The following is a 22,893-nucleotide window of genomic DNA, read 5'->3' as shown; positions in this document are numbered from 1 at the left end:
GTGATGTCACTGCTCATCTCTGGTGATGGATAGGAGGTGTTCTCAGTGATGTCACTGCTGATCTCTGGTGATGGATAGGCGGTGTTCTCAGTGATGTCACCGCTGATCTCTGGTGATGGATAGGAGGTGATCTCAGTGATGTAACCGCTGATCTCTGGTGATGGATAGGCGGTGTTCTCAGTGATGTCACCGCTGATCTCTGGTGATGGATAGGAGGTGTTCTCAGTGATGTCACCGCTGATCTCTGGTGATGGATAGGCGGTGTTCTCAGTGATGTCACCGCTGATCTCTGGTGATGGATAGGCGGTGTTCTCAGTGATGTCACCGCTGATCTCTGGTGATGGATAGGCGGTGGTCTCAGTGATGTCACCGCTGATCTCTGGTGATGGATAGGAGGTGTTCTCAGTGATGTCACTGCTGATCTCTGGTGATGGATAGGTGGTGTTCTCAGTGATGTAACTGCTGATCTCTGGTGATGGATAGGAGGTGTTCTCAGTGATGTCACCGCTGATCTCTGGTGATGGATAGGAGGTGTTCTCAGTGATGTCACTGCTGATCTCTGGTGATGGATAGGAGGTGTTCTCAGTGATGTCACTGCTGATCTCTGGTGATGGATAGGTGGTGTTCTCAGTGATGTAACTGCTGATCTCTGGTGATGGATAGGAGGTGTTCTCAGTGATGTCACCGCTGATCTCTGGTGATGGATAGAAGGTGTTCTCAGTGATGTCACCTCTGATCTCTGGTGATGGATAGGAGGTGTTCTCAGTGATGTCACTGCTGATCTCTGGTGATGGATAGGAGGTGTTCTCAGTGATGTCACCGCTGATCTCTGGTGATGGATAGGAGGTGTTCTCAGTGATGTCACTGCTGATCTCTGGTGATGGATAGGAGGTGTTCTCAGTGATGTCACCGCTGATCTCTGGTGATGGATAGGAGGTGATCTCAGTGATGTCACTGCTGATCTCTGGTGATGGATAGGAAGTGTACTCAGTGATGTCACCGCTGATCTCTGGTGATGGATAGGCGGTGTTCTCAGTGATGTCACCGCTGATCTCTGGTGATGGATAGGAAGTGTACTCAGTGATGTCACTGCTTATCTCTGGTGATGGATAGGAGGTGTTCTCAGTGATGTCACCGCTGATCTCTGGTGATGGATAGGAGGTGTTCTCAGTGATGTCACCGCTGATCTCTGGTGATGGATAGGTGGTGTTCTCAGTGATGTCACTGCTGATATCTGGTGATGGATAGGAGGTATACTCAGTGATGTTACCGCTGATCTCTGGTGATGGATAAGTGGTGTTCTCAGTGATCTCACTGCTGATCTCTGGTGATGGATAGGAGGTGTTCTCAGTGATGTCACTGCTGATCTCTGGTGATGGATAGGAGGTGTTCTCAGTGATGTCACCGCTGATCTCTGGTGATGGATAGGTGGTGTTCTCAGTGATGTCACCGCTGATCTCTGGTGATGGATAGGCGTCGTTCTCAGTGATGTCACTGCTGATTTCTGGTGATGGATAGGAGGTGTTCTCAGTGATGTCACCGCTGATCTCTGGTGATGGATAGGAGGTGTTCTCAGTGATGTCACCGCTGATCTCTAGTGATGGATAGGAGGTGTTCTCAGTGATGTCACCGCTGATCTCTGGTGATGGATAGGTGGTGTTCTCAGTGATATCACTGCTGATCTCTGGTGATGTGATGGATAGGAGGTGTTCTCAGTGATGTCACTGCTGATCTCTGGTGATGGATAGGAGGTGTTCTCAGTGATGTCACTGCTGATCTCTGGTGATGGATAGGAGGTGTTCTCAGTGATGTCACCGCTGATCTCTGGTGATGGATAGGAGGTGTTCTCAGTGATGTCACCGCTGATCTCTGGTGATGGATAGGAGGTGTTCTCAGTGATGTCACTGCTGATCTCTGGTGATGGATAGGAGGTGTTCTCAGTGATGTCACCGCTGATCTCTGGTGATGGATAGGAGGTGTTCTCAGTGATGTCACCGCTGATCTCTGGTGATGGATAGGAGGTGTTCTCAGTGATGTCACTGCTGATCTCTAGTGATGGATAGGAGGTGTTCTCAGTGATGTCACTGCTGATCTCTGGTGATGGATAGGAGGTGTTCTCAGTGATGTCACCGCTGATCTCTGGTGATGGATAGGAGGTGTTCTCAGTGATGTCACCGCTGATCTCTGGTGATGGATAGGAGGTGTTCTCAGTGATGTCACTGCTGATCTCTAGTGATGGATAGGAGGTGTTCTCAGTGATGTCACTGCTGATCTCTGGTGATGGATAGGAGGTGTTCTCAGTGATGTCACCGCTGATCTCTGGTGATGGATAGGAGGTGTTCTCAGTGATGTCACCGCTGATCTCTGGTGATGGATAGGAGGTGTTCTCAGTGATGTCACTGCTGATCTCTAGTGATGGATAGGTGTTCTCAGTGATGTCACTGCTGATCTCTGGTGATGGATAGGAGGTGTTCTCAGTGATGTCACCGCTGATCTCTGGTGATGGATAGGAGGTGTTCTCAGTGATGTCACCGCTGATCTCTGGTGATGGATAGGAGGTGTTCTCAGTGATGTCACTGCTGATCTCTAGTGATGGATAGGTGTTCTCAGTGATGTCACTGCTGATCTCTGGTGATGGATAGGAGGTGTTCTCAGTGATGTCACTGCTGATCTCTGGTGATGGATAGGTGGTGTTCTCAGTGATGTCACCGCTGATCTCTGGTGATGGATAGGAGGTATTCTCAGTGATGTCACTGCTGATCTCTGGTGATGGATAGGTGGTGTTCTCAGTGATGTCACCGCTGATCTCTGGTGATGGATAGGAGGTATTCTCAGTGATGTCACTGCTGATCTCTGGTGATGGATAGGATGTGTTCTCAGTGATGTCACTGCTGATCTCTGGTGATGGATAGGAGGTGTTCTCAGTGATGTCACCGCTGATCTCTGGTGATGGATAGGCGGTGTTCTCAGTGATGTCACCGCTGATCTCTGGTGATGGATAGGAGGTGTTCTCAGTGATGTCACCGCTGATCTCTGGTGATGGATAGGCGGTGTTCTCAGTGATGTCACCGCTGATCTCTGGTGATGGATAGGAGGTGTTCTCAGTGATGTCACCGCTGATCACTGGTGATGGATAGGCGGCTGTCACAAACCACCGGGGGGGTCACTCAGAAATCCCCCGCGCTGGCTACCAGTACGTCACAATCGGGGGGTAACAAGCAGGAGTCAACCCTCCTTTATACCTCCCGACCGACAGACAGAGCACGTGACGCGCTCTCTAGCGCCCCTCTTATAGTCAGGCCAATTATGGAATTGCCCGACAATAAGCAAGGAGGCCGCTATACTACTTATGCCGATTATTGAAGGGTCCCCGGTGAGAGTAGGGTATATATTCCCCCGACCTCCGCGGGCGGAATATATAATATCTTCCCGGATCTCACTGGCCTCCCCACAATAATCCTTGGCACAACTCGCTGCCACCAACCGATTTACGGTAACTATTAGCCGAACACACAGACGTGGGATTCAAGATCGAGATAACAGAACAGCTCAAGATTAATTATATACTTTAATCAGCCTAAAGCACACTAGAACTACAATATATACAATAGGGAATCTACAGAATATACATATGTCAGAGTACAGTCACAGATGAAGCATGGGTTACAAACAGGTATACAATTACATCAGTTACCTTGTGTGTCTGGCCACAGGGGGGCGCTGTAGACCAGGTTTCTAGGATTCTTCCTCACAGGTCTTTCCCAACCAGGCCCCCGAGCAGAAGAACACTGGAAAATGGCCGAAGTAGGGTTATCAACCTGGGCAAATCCAGGTCCCCTCCTACCTTAGTGACCTCACAGGGAGCACTGCTCCACCCCTGGCTGGAGTTATGGACAAATTCACAACATGGAATATGGGCCATAACTTTGCCTGGGAGCGTCGTAGGCGGACGCCAATGCTCTCATTGTTGCTAGAGATGAGGAAACAAAAGGCGCAAATAGGGTCTTACCCGGCAATAACCGTTTAGAAAAACACGAATGAGAACACTCACCTGATGAGGTTGTGCCAGTCACAACCCCTTGAAAAGCCTGTGAGTGTCAGCGTGGTTCCAAGCAGCGGCCCCGAGATGATCGTGACAAAGATTTTTATATATGTATATACATATATGAGAAACGGGTTTATGCCGCGCTCAAGAATCACTGTATCCAAGGAATTTAAAGTAAATTCCTTGGATACAGTGATTCTTGAGCGCGGCATAAACCCGTTTCTCATATATGTATATACATATATAAAAATCTTTGTCACAATGCTCTCATTGTGACAGTTATGAATTTAGCTACAGAACGAGGGGACTCATGACCTGTCTACGAGTTCCCATATGGCTGATATCACGCCTGGGGTATTTCCCAAGCTCCCCCTTCCATAAAAAAGGTGTGCCAGCATCGTCCGCCTGCGCAAACACCATTTTTATGGTTGCCATATTTATCGGAAATATGGCTTGCGAGATATGAACCATTTTTTACTGGAGTCGTTCTGTCTGGCTATTTCCAGAGCCTTGCTAATTAGATAGCAGCTCCTACTACAGGGTGACGGCAGGGAGTCATCCTGGGTCCATTGTCCTCACATCATCTCATCTCCATATCAGAGGAGATGGCTGTTGGAGGTGTAAGTGGGATGTGACACCTTCACAGATGCTGGACATTTGAGCACAAGAAGGGAGGGGGGCACTGCCAGGGAGTGATGAGAGCAATTATGACTTCTAGTCATAATTCCTCTTCATATCCCAGGATTTACCTCACACCTCCCCCCTTTTGAGGGCGCTAGGGGGCAGCACACTCCGGTGTTCCCCCGTGCGCCCGTCCGCGACCTCTCCTTGTCGGGACAGCCCGTCTGCGTTACCGTGGTCACGGCCCCTTTTGTGGCGAATGGTGAAGTCGTATTGCTGGAGCGCAAGGCTCCATCGCAACAATCGCCCATTCGTCCCAGAGACGGTGTGCAACCAGCTGAGGGGATTGTGGTCCGTCTCCACGATGAAGTGGCGCCCGTATAGATAGGGTTGCAGACGCTGCAGGGCCCACACTATGGCCAGGCACTCCTTCTCCATTGTAGAATAGGCCACTTCCCTTGGTAACAGCTTCCTGCTCAGGTACAAGACTGGGTGCTCTTGGCTCGCAGAGTCCACCTGGCTGAGCACCGCACCGAGGCCGAAGTCACTGGCGTCGGTCTGTACTACAAACGGCCGCGTGAAGTCGGCTGCCTGTAGCACGGGCGGGCTGGACAGGGCGTCCTTTAGGGCCCGGAAGGCTGTCTCGCAGTCCATTGTCCAATCGACTGCAGAGGGCAGCTTCTTCTTGGTGAGGTCCGTCAAGGGCTTTGCCAGGCTACTATAGCATGGAACAAACCTCCTATAGTACCCAGCGGTCCCCAAGAAGGACATCACCTGCTTCTTGGTCCTGGGGGCGGGCCAGGATGCGATGGCCTCCACTTTCTCAGGCTCGGGCTTCAGCGTTCCCCCACCTACCCGGTGACCGAGGTACTGGACCTCGCTCATGGCCAGCTGACACTTTCCCGGCTTGATGGTCAAACCTGCCCGGTGGATCCGCCTGAGCACCTGTGCTAGATGCTCTAGGTGGTCCTCCCAGGTGGGACTGAAGACGGCAATGTCATCCAGGTACGCGGCCGCGTACCCTTCAAGTCCCTTGAGCAGGGTGTTGACCATCCGCTGGAAAGTGGCAGGGGCATTCCTCATCCCGAATGGCATCACCGTGGACTCGTACAGTCCAAATGGGGTAATAAAGGCAGAGCGTTCCCTGGCCTTGCGAGTCAGGGGGATCTGCCAATATCCCCGGCTCAGATCCATGATGGTCAGGTACTGAGCCCCGGCCAACTGATCGAGCAGGTCATCGATGCGTGGCATTGGGTACGCATCGGCGACCGTGACCGCATTGAGCCCCCTGTAGTCCACGCAGAACCGAGTGGTTCGGTCCTTCTTAGGGACGAGGACTACAGGCGAGGCCCAAGCGCTGTTGGATGCCTGGATCACCCCCAGGTTCAGCATCTCGTCAATCTCCTGGCGCATGTGTTGCTGCACCTCCAGGGAGACCCGATATGCTGAACGCCGGATCGGGGGATGATCCCCAGTGTCCACGTGATGGACAGCCAAGTCAGTCCTTCCGGGCTGGTTGGTAAACAACCCCCGGAAGGGGTGTAGGGTGGCCCACAGCTGGGACCGTTGGTCCTCCAAGAGCTGGTGGCCAACCTCCACATCCTCAATGGATCCGCCTGCCCTAACCTGGGCTAGCGTATCCAAGAGGGTTTCCGCTTCTCCCTCCTCGGGCAGGTTGCACACGGGGAGCGCACATGCCTCCCGCTCATGATGTGCCTTCATCATGTTCACATGGAAGGGCTTCCGCCTTCCACGGGCAGGGTCCAGGGTGACCAGGTACGTCACAGGGTTGAGCTGCTGGTACACGAGGTATGGGCCTTCCCAGGCTGCCTGAAGCTTGTCCTGTGGTACGGGGACCAGTACCCACACCTTTTGACCCACTTGGTAGGTCCTCTCACAAGCGTTCTGGTCGTACCAACGCTTCTGATCGGCCTGGGCTTGAGCCATATTGTCGTGTACCAGTTGCGTCAAGGCCTGCATTTTGTCCCGGAAGCGCATGACATACTCGATAACCGACACTCCAGGGGTGGCCAAATCCCCTTCCCAAGCCTCTTTCACCAGAGCCAGGGGGCCCCGCACACGTCGCCCGTACAGGAGCTCAAACGGTGAGAATCCTGTTGAGGCCTGTGGAACCTCCCGGTAAGCAAATAACAGGTGTGGGAGATACCGCTCCCAGTCACGCCCATGGGAGTCGACCAACATCTTAAGCATCTGCTTTAAGGTGCCATTGAACCGCTCGCACAGGCCATTAGTCTGTGGATGGTACGGGCTGGCCACCAGATGTCGCACCTGGACTTGCTTACAGAGGGTCTCCATCAGCTGGGACATGAATTGGGTCCCCCGGTCGGTGAGCATTTCCTGGGGAAAACCCACTCGGGAGAAAATCTCCAGCAATGCGGTGGCCACCTTGTCAGCCCGAATGGACGACAAGGCCACTGCTTCTGGGTACCGGGTGGCATAGTCCACTACCGTCAGTATGAAGCGTTTCCCGGAGCTGCTGGGGATGGCCAGCGGGCCGACCAGATCCACAGCCACCCTCCTGAAAGGCTCATCGATGATGGGCAGAGATACCAGTGGGGCTTTGGGGCGTGGCCCCGCCTTCCCCACTCTCTGACAGGTTTCACACGAACGGCAGTAGGCAGCCACATCGGCCCCCATTTTTGGCCAGTAGAAATGCTGGTTTAACCTGGCCTTGGTCTTAGCGATCCCTAGGTGTCCGGCCATCGGAATCTCATGTGCGATCCGCAACAACTCCGTCCGGAACGGATAGGGTACCACCAACTGTCGGTCCCTGGGCCACGCCTCCGGTGAACCCTGCTGGACCGTGGCCCGGTACAGCCGTCCTTGGTCCCAGACCACTCGCTCCGGGTCCGAGTCCGAGGGAGGCTGTGCCGCCTGCTCCTTTAGAGCTTTCAGGCTGTCGTCAGCTTCTAACGCTGCCTGAAACCCCTGACTAGATGTGGCCAGAATCGACGAGACTGTCACATCTTCGGTCAGTACCCCGGGACCTGTGTCCTGGCCTCCACCTGACTCGGCTGCCACTTGGTCAGAAGGGGAAGAGCTATTGGACCTCCGGGAGGCCCCTTGGCTTCCAGCACTCCCACTGCGGGTGACAGCGGCCACAGCCGCTGCGACCGTGGGTCGTGCCTGCTCCTCCTCCGTTCCTGACCAAGTCGCCGGTTCAGGCAGACCTACCTGGCTTCCTGACACCCCGGTTGTGGGGGAACCCTGCACCGAGATCTTACCTGGGAGCACTTCCGCTCCTGGACCGGCCCCAATCTCACCTGCCTGTTCCCCCCCTGCAGCAACAGAACCCCGCTGTGAAATCTCTGGGGACCCCACATTTGCTGTGGTAGCCCCCACCCCACACACTGGTCCTCCCCCTGCAGCACCCTGCTCTCTGCTTATCCCTGCAGAGGGCAGCAGATCCCAGCTCACAGGCTGGTTACTTGTAGAGGCATTGTCACACCTTTCTCTGACCCCCTCCCCTGTCACAGCTGCAGCTGCGTGTGTGTCTATGGTGTCTGTGCAAGCAGAAATATCAGAGTTCACTCCCTCCTCCCTTACATCATTCATAGATAACACATTAACATTGTCCGGAGGCACGTCAGCACTGGCTGAAGGTTCAGCCTTTGGGGCGGGGCCAAACTGGGAGGTTATTTGCCCCAAATCTGTCCCAAGTAGCACGTTTGCAGGGATCCGATCAGTTACCCCCACCTCCCTCACCCCTCGCCCTGCGCCCCAGTCCACATAAATGTCAGCAACAGGCAGCGCCGGGTCAATGCCTCCAATCCCGGAGACAGCGAGGGTTTTTCCAGGGATCAAGTCTTGGGGGGACACCATCTCAGGCCGCACCAGAATCACCTCCGAGGCGCTGTCTCGCAGTCCTATGGTCACAGACTGGCCGACGGTGACAGGTTGGAAGCTGTCCAGGGACCTACCACCACCCCCACCCACACAATACACCTTGGGCGGCCCTTGGGACGGGGACGGAGCCGGGGCCTTGGGACGCTGAGGGCACATGGCCTTGAAGTGTCCAGGTAGGTTGCACTGGTGGCACCGTCTTGGTTCTGCCACGGGCCTGGAGAGGGGAGTTGAGGGGGACACCCCCTGCAGTCTAGGGGCAGGTGGGGCAGTCGCAGAATTCATCTTACCCCCTCTCCAGGTGCTGCTGGTGGCCGCTCTCCTGGCCTCAGGGGCCCGGTTGTTGGTGTAGTCATCGGCAAGGGCAGCTGTAGCCGTGGACCCCTTTGGCTTCTGGTCTCGGATGAACTGGCGGAGATCCTCAGGGCAGTTCCACAAGAGTTGCTCCGTGATGAACAAGTCCAGGATCTCCGGTCCGGTGGAAAGCTGCAGGCCTTGGGTCCAGTGGTCGGCAGCTCGGGCAAGTGCCCGCCGGTGGTCAGCCCAGGAGTCCTTTGGTCCCTTCTGCAGCGTCCGGAACTTCTTGCGGTAGGACTCCGGGGTGAGGTTGTACTGTTGGATCAGGGCCCGCTTGATGGTGTCGTAGCCCTGATCCGCCTCAGCAGGCAAGTCCCCAAGGATATCCAGGGCCTTACCCCTTAAACGGGGGGTCAGGTATTTGGCCCACTGGTCCTTGTTCAGATGATGCTGCAAGCAAGTCCGTTCAAAAGCAGTCAAGAAAGAGTCCAAGTCTCCATCCTTCTCCAGCACTGGGAAGTCCTCAACACGGACCTTTGGAAGTTTGGTGTCTGGAAGGTCACGGGTGGCTGATGAGGGCCGGAGCTGAGCTAGCTGCAGCTGGTAGTTACGCTCTGCCTGGCGCTCTTCACGCGCTGCTTGCCGCTCACGCTCGGCCATGAGTTCCTTGTAGCCCTCCCGGTCTCCAGCCTGGCGTAGGGCCATAGCCATTTGAAGAAGGCTATCCGAGCCTCCCAGGCTCGGTGGGATGGCACGTGGTGATCTGCGGCCCGCTGCGGAGCCTGGTGCTTCACTGTCCATTGCAGAGCGGAGGGCTGGCGTCTGGCTCGTTGAGGACCCTTGGGCGAGCTGCTCCTCATCTTGTCCAGCAGTGCCCGGTTGTGCAATGTCCTCTGCAGAGCTGTTTTCTGGCGTCGAGCTCCTGGAGGACTCGTGGACAACCTCCTCATCGTCTCTGGCCTGAGCATCGGCCATTCCTTTGGCTTTGCTCCTGGTGCTCTCAGCCATTCTTGCAGACTTTTGGTCACTGACACAGAACTGACACCTGATGCCTCCACACACCTTACAGTATCTGCACTCTGACACTCTAGTGTTGAGCTAGTCTGAAGACCCCAGCAGCCACAGCTGCTGCAGGCAGTCTTTAGTGTCTGGGAGTATGGGTCTCACACTCACACACACTATTATCTCGATCCCACCGCTTGCCACCAATATGTCACAAACCACCGGGGGGGTCACTCAGAAATCCCCCGCGCTGGCTACCAGTACGTCACAATCGGGGGGTAACAAGCAGGAGTCAACCCTCCTTTATACCTCCCGACCGACAGACAGAGCACGTGACGCGCTCTCTAGCGCCCCTCTTATAGTCAGGCCAATTATGGAATTGCCCGACAATAAGCAAGGAGGCCGCTATACTACTTATGCCGATTATTGAAGGGTCCCCGGTGAGAGTAGGGTATATATTCCCCCGACCTCCGCGGGCGGAATATATAATATCTTCCCGGATCTCACTGGCCTCCCCACAATAATCCTTGGCACAACTCGCTGCCACCAACCGATTTACGGTAACTATTAGCCGAACACACAGACGTGGGATTCAAGATCGAGATAACAGAACAGCTCAAGATTAATTATATACTTTAATCAGCCTAAAGCACACTAGAACTACAATATATACAATAGGGAATCTACAGAATATACATATGTCAGAGTACAGTTACAATCAAAGCATGGGTTACAAACAGGCATACACAGTTCCAGCAGTTACCTTGTTGCGTCTGGCCACAGGGGGGCGCTGTAGACCAGGTTTCTAGGATTCTTCCTCACAGGTCTTTCCCAACCAGGCCCCCCGAGCAGAAGAACACTGGAAAATGGCCGAAGTAGGGTTATCAACCTGGGCAAATCCAGGTCCCCTCCTACCTTAGTGACCTCACAGGGAGCACTGCTCCACCCCTGGCTGGAGTTATGGACAAATTCACAACATGGAATATGGGCCATAACTTTGCCTGGGAGCGTCGTAGGCGGACGCCAATGCTCTCATTGTGACAGTTATGAATTTAGCTACAGAACGAGGGGACTCATGACCTGTCTACGAGTTCCCATATGGCTGATATCACGCCTGGGGTATTTCCCAAGCTCCCCCTTCCATAAAAAAGGTGTGCCAGCATCGTCCGCCTGCGCAAACACCATTTTTATGGTTGCCATATTTATCGGAAATATGGCTTGCGAGATATGAACCATTTTTTACTGGAGTCGTTCTGTCTGGCTATTTCCAGAGCCTTGCTAATTAGATAGCAGCTCCTACTACAGGGTGACGGCAGGGAGTCATCCTGGGTCCATTGTCCTCACATCATCTCATCTCCATATCAGAGGAGATGGCTGTTGGAGGTGTAAGTGGGATGTGACACCTTCACAGATGCTGGACATTTGAGCACAAGAAGGGAGGGGGGCACTGCCAGGGAGTGATGAGAGCAATTATGACTTCTAGTCATAATTCCTCTTCATATCCCAGGATTTACCTCACAGCGGCGTTATTTTTTCTTCTTCCTGATCTTGTATTCTCAGTGTGACTGTTCCTACTCTGCTTGCTGTCAGTGAATGTTACTCCTTGTCTCGCAGGTAAACACTATGGCGTGTACAGCTGTGAAGGATGTAAGGGATTTTTCAAGCGGACGGTTCGGAAGGACCTGACTTACACCTGCAGAGATAACAAGGACTGTCTGATTGACAAGCGGCAGAGGAACCGCTGTCAGTACTGCCGCTATCAGAAGTGTCTGGCTATGGGGATGAAGCGAGAAGGTAAGAACCTGTTTTTGGACCTGATTCCTCTGCAGGGACCCCCTGATTTCTCTCTACTATTGGGGTCCTAGCTCTAATTAATGACTGATATTATCAATATTGATGTAAATCAAGCATTTAGTAGAAATGATAATATAAATCTGCTATTAATATTCAGTGTAGCGGTGTCTGGGTTATACCTGATTACTGGGAGGCTCGGGGACGGTTCTTCCCCCAGACCAGTAGTCGCCCCAGTGCTGGATCTCCCGGCTGGGGACTTACTGTCTGGATGATATCCCCCCATCTGGTCATTACCCGGCTTTCCCAGTGGCAGATATAACTCTGAAGAAGCTGAATGGACTAGTTCACTGTGCGGAGAGGATGGATATATATGTGTCCTGCACCGTATGTACGGGCTGGGCCGCTCCGCTGCACCGTACGCACGGTCTGGGCCGCTCCGCTGCACCGTACGCACGGGCGGAGCTCAGCGCAGGCTTTTGGCTCTTGTTAATAAATGTTTTGTGTATAGTGAATTGTAAGCTCTTGTGCATATTGACATTAATTCTCTGTAAATGTTTGTGTAGTTTTAGGCAGCTGGACGGCTGCCGGTAAGAAGTTTGTGATAAGGAATGAGGGAAATTTAGATCAGCCGCTCCATCCACCACGAGGCTCTTATCTTGACCACCCATCAGGTGATAATCTATACCTATCTACCTTGCTACACTTGTGATGCCCGGTGAGCCGGCACTGTCATATCAGGGAGAGGGCGGATATACCTGCATGAATATATCACTGTCACCAGATGACTGGTAGAGTAGTAGCCATCTAGACCCAGCTGCCGGCCCGGGAGGTGACTGCGCCCCTGTACCTCATGCCGTGCAGACTACATGCCCCTGTATTCTGGAGCTGCCGCCTGGACACTGAGCAGTTTGGAGCCGGAAATGTAGAGATTGTTTTATATCTTGTAGATTTAGGATTTGGTTTGGCCGGTGATATGTCCACCCCTTGGGGTACGAATGTGTCATGGTGGTGGTGCGGGCAATAGCTATGTGCCCAGTCCATCACCAATGGGGGGAAACTGATCCTGCAGTCACTCATCTCACCCATGTCACCTTCTGGGCATGATGGCCGACCAGTGCCCGCTTACCCTGCAGGGCGACCTCATGGATGGGTGGCGGTTATAAGAAATGTATATATTGGTGACATATATGCAGTAGATATATTATACATGTATGCTTTTTTTTTTTATTATATATATATACATGTGTGTATATGTATAATAATATAATAATATATATAATATATATATAATATATATATATAATACATTATATATATATATATATATATACACACACACACACACATACATTTTATATATTTATTTATATATATATATATATATATAAAAATGTATGTGTGTGTGTGTGTGTGTGTGTGTGTGTGTGTGTGTATATATATATATATATATATATATATATATATATATATATATATATATATATATATATATATATATATATATATATATATATATATAAAAAAAATGTGTGTGTGTATGTGTATATATATATATATATATATATATATATATATAAGTATTGAGCCCCCTTGAATTTTTCAACCTTTTCCCACATTTCAGGCTTCAAACATAAAGATAAAATGTTAATGTTCTGGTGAAGAATCAACAACAAGTGACACGATTGTGAAGATGAAGGAAATTTATTGCTTACTTTAAACTTTTATAAAAAATAAATAACTGAAAATTGGGGCATGCAATATTATTCATCCCCTGTAAGTTAATACTTTGTAGCGCCCCCTTTTGCTGCGGTTACAGCTGCAGTCTCTTGGGGTCTGTGTCTATCAGTTTTGCACATGGAGAGGCTGAAATTCTCGCCCATTCTTCCTTTGTAAACAGCTGGAGCTGAGTGAGGTTGGATGGAGGCGTTTGTGAACAGCAGTTTTCAGCTCTTTCCACAGATTCTCGATTGGGTTCAGGTCTGGACTGTGACTTGGCCATTCTAACACCTGGAGACGGTTATTTGTGAACCATTCTATTGTAGATTTTGCTTTATGTTTGGGATCATTGTCTTGTTGGAAGACAAATCTCCGTCCCAGTCTCAGGTCTTTTGCAGACTCCAACAGGTTGTCTTCAAGAATGGTCCTGTATTTGGCTCCATCCATCTTCCATTCAATTTTACCCATCTTCCCTGTCCCTGCTGAAGAAAAGCAGGCCCAAACCATGATGCTGCCACCACCATGTTTGACAGTGGGGATGGTGTGTTCAGGGTGATGAGCTGTGTTGCAGCTACATATCGTTTGGCATTGTGCTTAAATAGTTTGATTTTGGTTTCATCTGAGCAGAGCACCTTCCTCCACATGTTTGGTGTCTCCAGGTGGCTTGTGGCAAACTTTAAACAACACTTTTTATGGATATCTTTGAGAAATGGCTTTTTTCTTGTCACTTTTCCATAAAGGCCAGATTTGTGCAGTGTACGACTGATTGTTGTCCTATGGACAGACTCTCCCACCTCAGCTGTAGATCTCTGCAGATCATCCAGAGGGATCATGGGCCTCTTGGCTGCATCTCTGATCAGTCTTCTCCTTGTGTGAGATGATAGTTTGGATGGACGGCCGGGTCTTGGTAGATTTGCAGTGGTATGATTCTCCTTCCATTTCAGTATGATCGCTTGCACAGTGCTCCTTGGGATGTTTAAAGTTGTGGAAATCTTTTTACAACCAAATCCGGCTTTAAACCTCTCCACAACAGTATCACGGACCTTCCTGTTGTGTTCCTTGGTGTTCATGATGCTCTCTGCGCTTTACACAGAACATTGAAATTATCACAGAGCAGGGGCATTATACGGAGACTTGATTACACACAGGGGCTTATATTTATCATAATCAGTCATTTAGGACAACATTGGATCATTCAGAGATCCTCAATCAACGTCTGGAGTGAGTTTGCTGCACTGAAAGTAAAAGGGGATGAATAATATTGCACGCCCCAATTTTCAGTTATTTATTTTTTACAAAAATTTAAAATAAGCAATAAATTTCCTTCATCTTCACAATTGTGTCACTTGTTGATTCTTCATCATAACATTAAAATTTTTATCTTTGAAGCCTCAAATTTGGGAGAAGGTTGAAAAATTCAAGGGGCCGAATTCTGTCGCAAGGCACTGTATATAGTGATCTGGTAAAAATTAAGAGACCTCTGCAAAATTGTCAGTTTTTGTGATTTTTCTCTTTATAATTTTGAGTGAAATGTAAATTGTTCTTTATTCTATAAACTACTGACGACGTCTTCGAATTTCCAAGCAATATATTTTGTATTTATATTTTCTGAAAATGAGAAATGGTGAAAATAACAGAAAAATGCATTGTATTCACCTCAAATAATGCAAAGAAAACCAGTTCATAATCATTTAGAAAGAACAATACTAATAATGTTTTATCTCAGGAAGATTCAGAAATCAATATTTTGTGGAATAACCATGATTTGTAATCCCAGCTTTCATGCGTCTTGGCTGCTTTCCACCAGTCTGTCACATGGCTTTTAGGTGACCTTATGCCACGCCTAGTGCAAAAATGTAAGCAGTTCTTTGTTTGATGGCTTGTGACTATCCATCTTCCTCCTGATTACATTCCAGAGGTTTTCAATGGGGTTCAGGTCTGGAGATTGGGCTGGTCATGACAGGGTTTTGATGTGGTGGTCCTTCATCCACACATTGAGTGGCCTAGCTGTGTGGCATGATGCATTGTCCTGCTGAAAAAAACAATCCTCAGAGTTGGGGAACATTGCCTGAGCAGAAGGAAGCAACTGTTTTTCCAGGATAACCTTGTATGCGGGTTGATTCATATGTCCTTCACAAAGATGTTTGTAGTATTTTCTTTACCTAATTTTCAGCTTTGCCCAACACCTGGTCGTCTAATGGTTATGTCCTTCGCAAAGATTAACCTGCCCAATTCCAGCCTTGCTGAAGCATCTCCAGATCATCACTGATCTTCCACTAGGTTTCACAGTGGGGCAAGACACCGTGGCTTGTACGCCTCTCCAGGTCTCCCTCTAATCATTAGACGACCAGGTGTTGGGCAAAGCTGAAAATTAGGTATAGAAAATTCAACAAACATCTTTGCGAAGGACGTATGAATCAAGCCACATACATGGTTTGGGCCCGGTCTTTATGGTTCAGACTCGATCTTTATGATTCAGGCCCATTCTTTATGATTCACGCCCATTCATTGATTTGCGCCCATTCTTTATAATTCGAGTTCGGTCTTTAGGATTTGGGCCCGGTCTTTATAATGCGAGTTCGGTCTTTATGATTCGGGCCCGGTCTTTGTGGTCCGGGCCCAGTGTTTATGGTTTGGGCCAGGTCTTTGTGGTTCGGGCCCGGTATTTGTGATTCGGGCCCGGTCTAAATGGTTTGGGACCAGTCTTTATGGTTCAGGCCTGGTGTTTATGATTTGGCCCCGGTCTTTATGGTTCGATCCTGGTCTGTATGATTCGGGCCCGGTCTTTATAGTTCGGGCCCCTTCTTTATAGTTCGGGCCCGGTCTTTATAGTTCGGGCCCGGTCTTTGTAGTTCGGGCCCGGTCTTTGTAGTTCGGGCCCGGTCTTTGTAGTTCGGGCCCGGTCTTTGTAGTTCGGGCCCGGTCTTTGTAGTTCGGGCCCGGTCTTTGTAGTTCGGGCCCGGTCTTTGTGGTTCGGGCCCGGTCTTTGTGGTTCGGGCCCGGTCTTTGTGGTTCGGGCCCCGGTCTTTGTGGTTCGGGCCCCGGTCTTTGTGGTTCGGGCCCCGGTCTTTGTGGTTCGGGCCCCGGTCTTTGTGGTTCGGGCCCCGGTCTTTGTGGTTCGGGCCCCGGTCTTTGTGGTTCGGGCCCCGGTCTTTGTGGTTCGGGCCCGGTCTTTGTGGTTCGGGCCCCGGTCTTTGTGGTTCGGGCCCGGTCTTTGTGGTTCGGGCCCGGTCTTTGTGGTTCGGGCCCGGTGTTTGTGGTTCGGGCCCGGTGTTTGTGGTTCGGGCCCGGTGTTTGTGGTTCGGGCCCGGTCTTTGTGGTTCGGGACCGGTCTTTGTGGTTCGGGACCGGTCTTTGTGGTTCAGGCCCATGTGTTGTCAGGGAATGAGACCAAACCTACTCGTCCTCCACAGCCAGGAGCCCCCCGTAGTCTGCCGGGGCTGATGTGCGGACTCAGCTGCGGCCATATATAATGATTTACCCGACACTTCCAATATCGCAGTAAAGCGCTTCATTCCCCAGGGCCGGTGAACGGAGGCTCCGAACACGAGAAACAAAGACGTACAAATTGTGTTTTTGCCAGAACGCAGCCGCCACTTGCAGAAAATGGCCCATTTCTGTCAGACAGACATATTTTTGTTGCCCTCGGCGCATCTACTCCCGTCTGAGACGCAAAACAAAACTCCATTATCATTGTAGGGACAAAATGATCTGTAAACGAGACCCACATGAAGAAAACGAGATTACCCGGATCGATACTGCGCAGATACAGCGCGGACTGTGCAGCAATAATTGAATCTCCGGCCGTGATGGTGAATCTGGGAGCGAGTGTTGTGAGGGTCCGTGCGGGCGGTGAATGGAGCCATCAGTGGAAGCCGCACGCACTAATATGGCCGCAATCATTACACCGGCCATTAACCTCACACTGCTTGCTGCAATTTGTGGCGACTTCATTAAACTAATCAATGACAAAGATTATTTGGCAGAATACACTTGAGTGAGGGTCATTAAGAGAAGAAATGCCCCCGTTATTACGTGCTCTCAATAGAAGGGGTCTGTGGGGGAAATATGCCCCTGAGGCCCCTATACACAATCCATTACCTACATAATAAGGCTGCTGCTTTTCCTAAATCGTGATTCGGAGGACTAGTCCCGCGGTAATCCTCCTTTAAGCCTCCTATTCTGCATTGTTTGAAGTTTTCAGTCTTCAGCCCTTTATCCGGAGCAGGGAGAATCTAGAAGCTTTGCTCTGGATCCGCTGGGAAGGATGCTGCAGACATAAATCTGCCCTTTATCTCTGTATTGACACAGTGTTGTCATTACACAAGACACAGCAGCTGCTGGAGCAGATTAGGAGGGGGATTTATTGTCTCTTTAACACATAATTTAGCTTCCGTCCCACAGCAATTAACAGGGGAAAGTGGCAGGAGACACCCAGGGCTTCCCTGTGTCAGACGTGAATGATGCGTCTCCGTAACACGAGATCCTCCGGCCTCCAGACGTAGAGCAGGGTCATTGAGACGCAGGGTCCTGGAGACGTAGAGCGGGGTCATTGAGACGCAGGGTCCTGAAGACGTAGAGCAGGGTCATTGAGACGCAGGGTCCTGAAGACGTGTAGAGCAGGGTCATTGAGACGCAGAGCAGGGTCCTGGAGACGTAGAGCAGGGTCATTGAGACGCAGAGCGGGGTCCTGGAGACGTAGAGCAGGGTCATTGAGACGCAGAGCGGGGTCCTGGAGACGTAGAGCAGGGTCATTGAGACGCAGAGCGGGGTCCTGGAGACGTAGAGCAGGGTCATTGAGACGCAGAGCAGGGTCCTGGAGACGTAGAGCAGGGTCATTGAGACGCAGAGCGGGGTCCTGGAGACGTAGAGCAGGGTCATTGAGACGCAGAGCGGGGTCCTGGAGACCTACAGCAGGGTCATTGAGACGCAGGGTCCTGGAGACGCAGAGCGGGGTAATTGTGATGCAGAGCGGGGTCCTGGAGACATAGAGCAGGGTCATTGAGACGCAGGGTCCTGGAGACGTAGAGCAGGGTCATTGAGACGCAGAGCAGGGTCATTGAGACGCAGAGCGGGGTCCTGGAGACGTAGAGCAGGGTCCTGGAGACATGGAGCGGGTCCTGGAGATGCAGAGCAGGGTCATTGAGACGCAGAGCGAAGTCCTGGAGACGTAAAGCAGGGTCATTGAGACGCGGGGTCCTGGAGACGCAGAGAAGGGTCATTGAGACGCGGGGTCCTGGAGACGCAGAGCAGGGTCATTGAGACGCAGGGTCCTGGAGACATAGAGCGGGGTCCTGGAGACGCCGAGCAGGGTCATTGAGACGCAGAGCGAAGTCCTGGAGACATAAAGCAGGGTCATTGAGACGCAGAGCGGGGTCCTGGAGACATAAAGCAGGGTCATTGAGACGCAGGGTCCTGGAGACGCACAGCATGGTTCTGGAGAAGCAGAGCGGGGGTCATTGAGAAGTAGAGCGGGTTCCTGGAACCCCATAGCAGGGTCCTCGAGACATGGAGCCAGGACCATTGTGACGCAGAGCAGGGTCATTGAAAAGTGGAGCAGGATCATTGAGAAGCGGAACAGTGTCCTGGAGACGTGGAGCGGGTTCCTCGAGACGCATAGCGGGGTCATTGAGAAGCAGAACAGTGTCCTGGAGACACAGAGCAGGACTATTGAGATACAGAGCCAGGTCCTCGAGATGCAGAGGGGGTCATTGAGAAGCGGAGGGGTGTCCTGGAGATGTGGAACGGGGTTCTTCACTGATCAGTTCATCTTTAAGACACGTTCGCGAGACAAGGAGCAGGATCATTGAGACACAGAGAGGGATTCTGGAGACGCCGGGCGGGGTCCTGGAGACGCGGAGTGGGGACCTGGAGACTCGGGGCGGGGTGCTGGAGACGCGGAGCGGGGTTATTGAGAAATGGAGTGTTGTCCTGGAGATGCGGAGCTGGGTTCTTGTCCGATCGAGTCACCCTTAATTATATAGTATGTCATAATGAGGAGGAAAATAATCTCACCTCAAGGGCTTGCAATCTAATCATTGCGTAAGGTGGCGGGGGCTGGTAGTCGTGGGCGAGGTAATCATCTGCCGCACACTACATGAAAATGCAGGTCCTGGCGGGGTGCGCGGTGCTGCACTCCGGAGGTGATACGTCTCTGCAGGCCGCATGTTGTCGGTGGTTTTTGCCGGCCAGGAACAGATGGTGCACAGGTCACTGAGGGAGACCACAAGATCATAAAGACCATAGTGTTACTGAACATAAACTTACCCCTCTCTTCAGGACACCCACGTCATGCGGCTCTGCTGCTCCTCACACCTGAGCTCTGCTCCTGTCACACATCCCCCATACTATGCGGCTCTGCTGCTCCTCACACCTGAGCTCTGCTCCTGTCACACATCCCCCATACTATGCGGCTCTGCTGCTCCTCACACCTGAGCTCTGCTCCTGTCACACATCCCCCATACTATGCGGCTCTGCTGCTCCTCACACCTGAGCTCTGCTCCTGTCACACATCCCCCATACTATGCGGCTCTGCTGCCCCTCACACCTGAGCTCTGCTCCTGTCACACATCCCCCATACTATGCGGCTCTGCTGCCCCTCACACCTGAGCTCTGCTCCTGTCACATCCCCTATACTATGCGGCTCTGCTGCCCCTCACACCTGAGCTCTGCTCCTGTCACACATCCACCATACTATGCGGCTCTGCTGCCCCTCACACCTGAGCTCTGCTCCTGTCACACATCCCCCATACTATGCGGCTCTGCTGCTCTTCACACCTGAGCTCTGCTCCTGTCACACATCCCCCATACTATGCGGCTCTGCTGCCCCTCACACCTGAGCTCTGCTCCTGTCACACATCCCCTATACTATGCGGCTCTGCTGCTCCTCACACCTGAGCTCTGCTCCTGTCACACATCCCCTATACTATGCGGCTCTGCTGCTCCTCACACCTGAGCTCTGCTCCTGTCACACATCCACCATACTATGCGGCTCTGCTGCTCCTCACACCTGAGCTCTGCTCCTGTCACACATCCCCTATACTATGCGGCTCTGCTGCCCCTCACACCTGAGGCCGGTTCCTGTCACAATTCCCCCATGCTATGCGGCTCTGCTGCTCCTCACACCTGAGCTCTTCTCCTGTCACAATTCCCCCATACTATGCGGCTCTGCTGCCCCTCACACCTGAGCTCTGCTCCTGTCACAATTCCCCCATACTATGCGGCTCTGCTGCTCCTCACACCTGGGCTCTGCTCCTGTCACACATCCCCCATACTATGCGGCTCTGCTGCCCCTCACACCTGAGCTCTGCTCCTGTCACACATCCCCTATACTATGTGGCTCTGCTGCCCCTCACACCTGAGCTCTGCTCCTGTCACACATCCCCTATACTATGCGGCTCTGCTGCTCCTCACACCTGAGCTCTGCTCCTGTCACACATCCCCCATACTATGCGGCTCTGCTGCTCCTCACACCTGAGCTCTGCTCCTGTCACAATTCCCCCATACTATGCGGCTCTGCTGCCCCTCACACCTGAGCTCTGCTCCTGTCACAATTCCCCCATACTATGCGGCTCTGCTGCTCCTCACACCTGAGCTCTGCTCCTGTCACACATCCCCCATACTATGCGGCTCTGCTGCTCCTCACACCTGAGCTCTGCTCCTGTCACACATCCCCCATACTATGCAGCTCTGCTGCCCCTCACACCTGAGCTCTGCTCCTGTCACATCCCCTATACTATGCGGCTCTGCTGCCCCTCACACCTGAGCTCTGCTCCTGTCAAACATCCCCCATACTATGCGGCTCTGCTGATCCTCACACCTGAGCTCTGCTCCTGTCACACATCCCCTATACTATGCGGCTCTGCTGCTCCTCACACCTGAGCTCTGCTCCTGTCACACATCCCCTATACTATGCGGCTCTGCTGCCCCTCACACCTGAGCTCTGCTCCTGTCACAATTCCCCCATACTATGCGGCTCTGCTGCTCCTCACACCTGAGCTCTGCTCCTGTCACACATCCCCTATACTATGCGGCTCTGCTGCTCCTCACACCTGAGCTCTGCTCCTGTCACAATTCCCCCATACTATGCGGCTCTGCTGCCCCTCACACCTGAGCTCTGCTCCTGTCACACATCCCCTATACTATGCGGCTCTGCTGATCCTCACACCTGAGCTCTGCTACTGTCACACATCCCCTATACTATGTGGCTCTGCTGCTCCTCACACCTGAGCTCTGCTCCTGTCACATCCCCCATACTATGCGGCTCTGCTGCACCTCACACCTGAGTTCTGCTCCTGTCACACATCCCCCATACTATGCGGCTCTGCTGCTCCTCACACCTGAGCTCTGCTCCTGTCACATCCCCCATACTATGTGGCTCTGCTGCTCCTCACACCTGAGCTCTGCTCCTGTCACACATCCCCCATACTATGCGGCTCTGCTGCTCCTCACACCTGAGCTCTGCTCCTGTCACACATCCCCCATACTATGCGGCTCTGCTGCTCCTCACACCTGAGCTCTGCTCCTGTCACACATCCCCCATACTATGCAGCTCTGCTGCCCCTCACACCTGAGCTCTGCTCCTGTCACATCCCCTATACTATGCGGCTCTGCTGCCCCTCACACCTGAGCTCTGCTCCTGTCAAACATCCCCCATACTATGCGGCTCTGCTGATCCTCACACCTGAGCTCTGCTCCTGTCACACATCCCCTATACTATGCGGCTCTGCTGCTCCTCACACCTGAGCTCTGCTCCTGTCACACATCCCCTATACTATGCGGCTCTGCTGCCCCTCAAACCTGAGCTCTGCTCCTGTCACATCCCCCATACTATGCGGCTCTGCTGCTCCTCACACCTGAGCTCTGTTCCTGTCACACATCCCCCATACTATGCGGCTCTGCTGCTCCTCACACCTGAGCTCTGCTCCTGTCACACATCCCCCATACTATGCGGCTCTGCTGCCCCTCACACCTGAGCTCTGCTCCTGTCACACATCCCCTATACTATGCGGCTCTGCTGCCCCTCACACCTGAGCTCTGCTCCTGTCACATCCCCCATACTATGCGGCTCTGCTGCTCCTCACACCTGGGCTCTGCTCCTGTCACATCCCCCATACTATGCGGCTCTGCTGCCCCTCACACCTGAGCTCTGCTCCTGTCACATCCCCCATACTATGCGGCTCTGCTGCTCCTCACACCTGAGCTCTGCTCCTGTCACATCCCCCATACTATGCGGCTCTGCTGCCTCTCACACCTGAGCTCTGCTCATGTCACACATCCCCCATACTATGCGGCTCTGCTGCCCCTCACACCTGAGCTCTGCTCCTGTCACATCCCCCATACTATGCGGCTCTGCTGCTCCTCACACCTGGGCTCTGCTCCTGTCACATCCCCCATACTATGCGGCTCTGCTGCCCCTCACACCTGAGCTCTGCTCCTGTCACATCCCCCATACTATGCGGCTCTGCTGCCCCTCACACCTGAGCTCTGCTCCTGTCACATCCCCCATACTATGCGGCTCTGCTGCTCCTCACACCTGAGCTCTGCTCCTGTCA

The 22,893-nt window shown here is 52.4% G+C and overlaps 1 protein-coding gene across 4 annotated transcripts in view; it reads left to right on the top strand.

Annotated features, from left to right (window-relative positions):
* The window catches only part of RXRA (retinoid X receptor alpha), a 200,135-nt gene that overhangs the window by 141,788 nt on the left and 35,454 nt on the right, over positions 1-22,893 (top strand). For 3 of the 4 annotated variants that reach the window (XM_075324355.1, XM_075324354.1, XM_075324353.1), the window contains 2 exons: positions 11,444-11,623; positions 12,187-12,294. In XM_075324355.1, the coding sequence (XP_075180470.1) occupies positions 11,444-11,623; positions 12,187-12,294 (288 nt within the window). The remainder of the gene's footprint in view (positions 1-11,443; positions 11,624-12,186; positions 12,295-22,893) is intronic. The other variant, XM_075324356.1, reaches the window with a different exon arrangement.

The sequence above is a fragment of the Anomaloglossus baeobatrachus genome, chromosome 9, assembly GCF_048569485.1.
Source record: "Anomaloglossus baeobatrachus isolate aAnoBae1 chromosome 9, aAnoBae1.hap1, whole genome shotgun sequence".
Taxonomy (NCBI): Eukaryota; Metazoa; Chordata; class Amphibia; order Anura; family Aromobatidae; genus Anomaloglossus; species Anomaloglossus baeobatrachus.
Note: the sequence above shows the minus strand (reverse complement) of the source record. Positions and strands in the feature narration are given on the sequence as shown.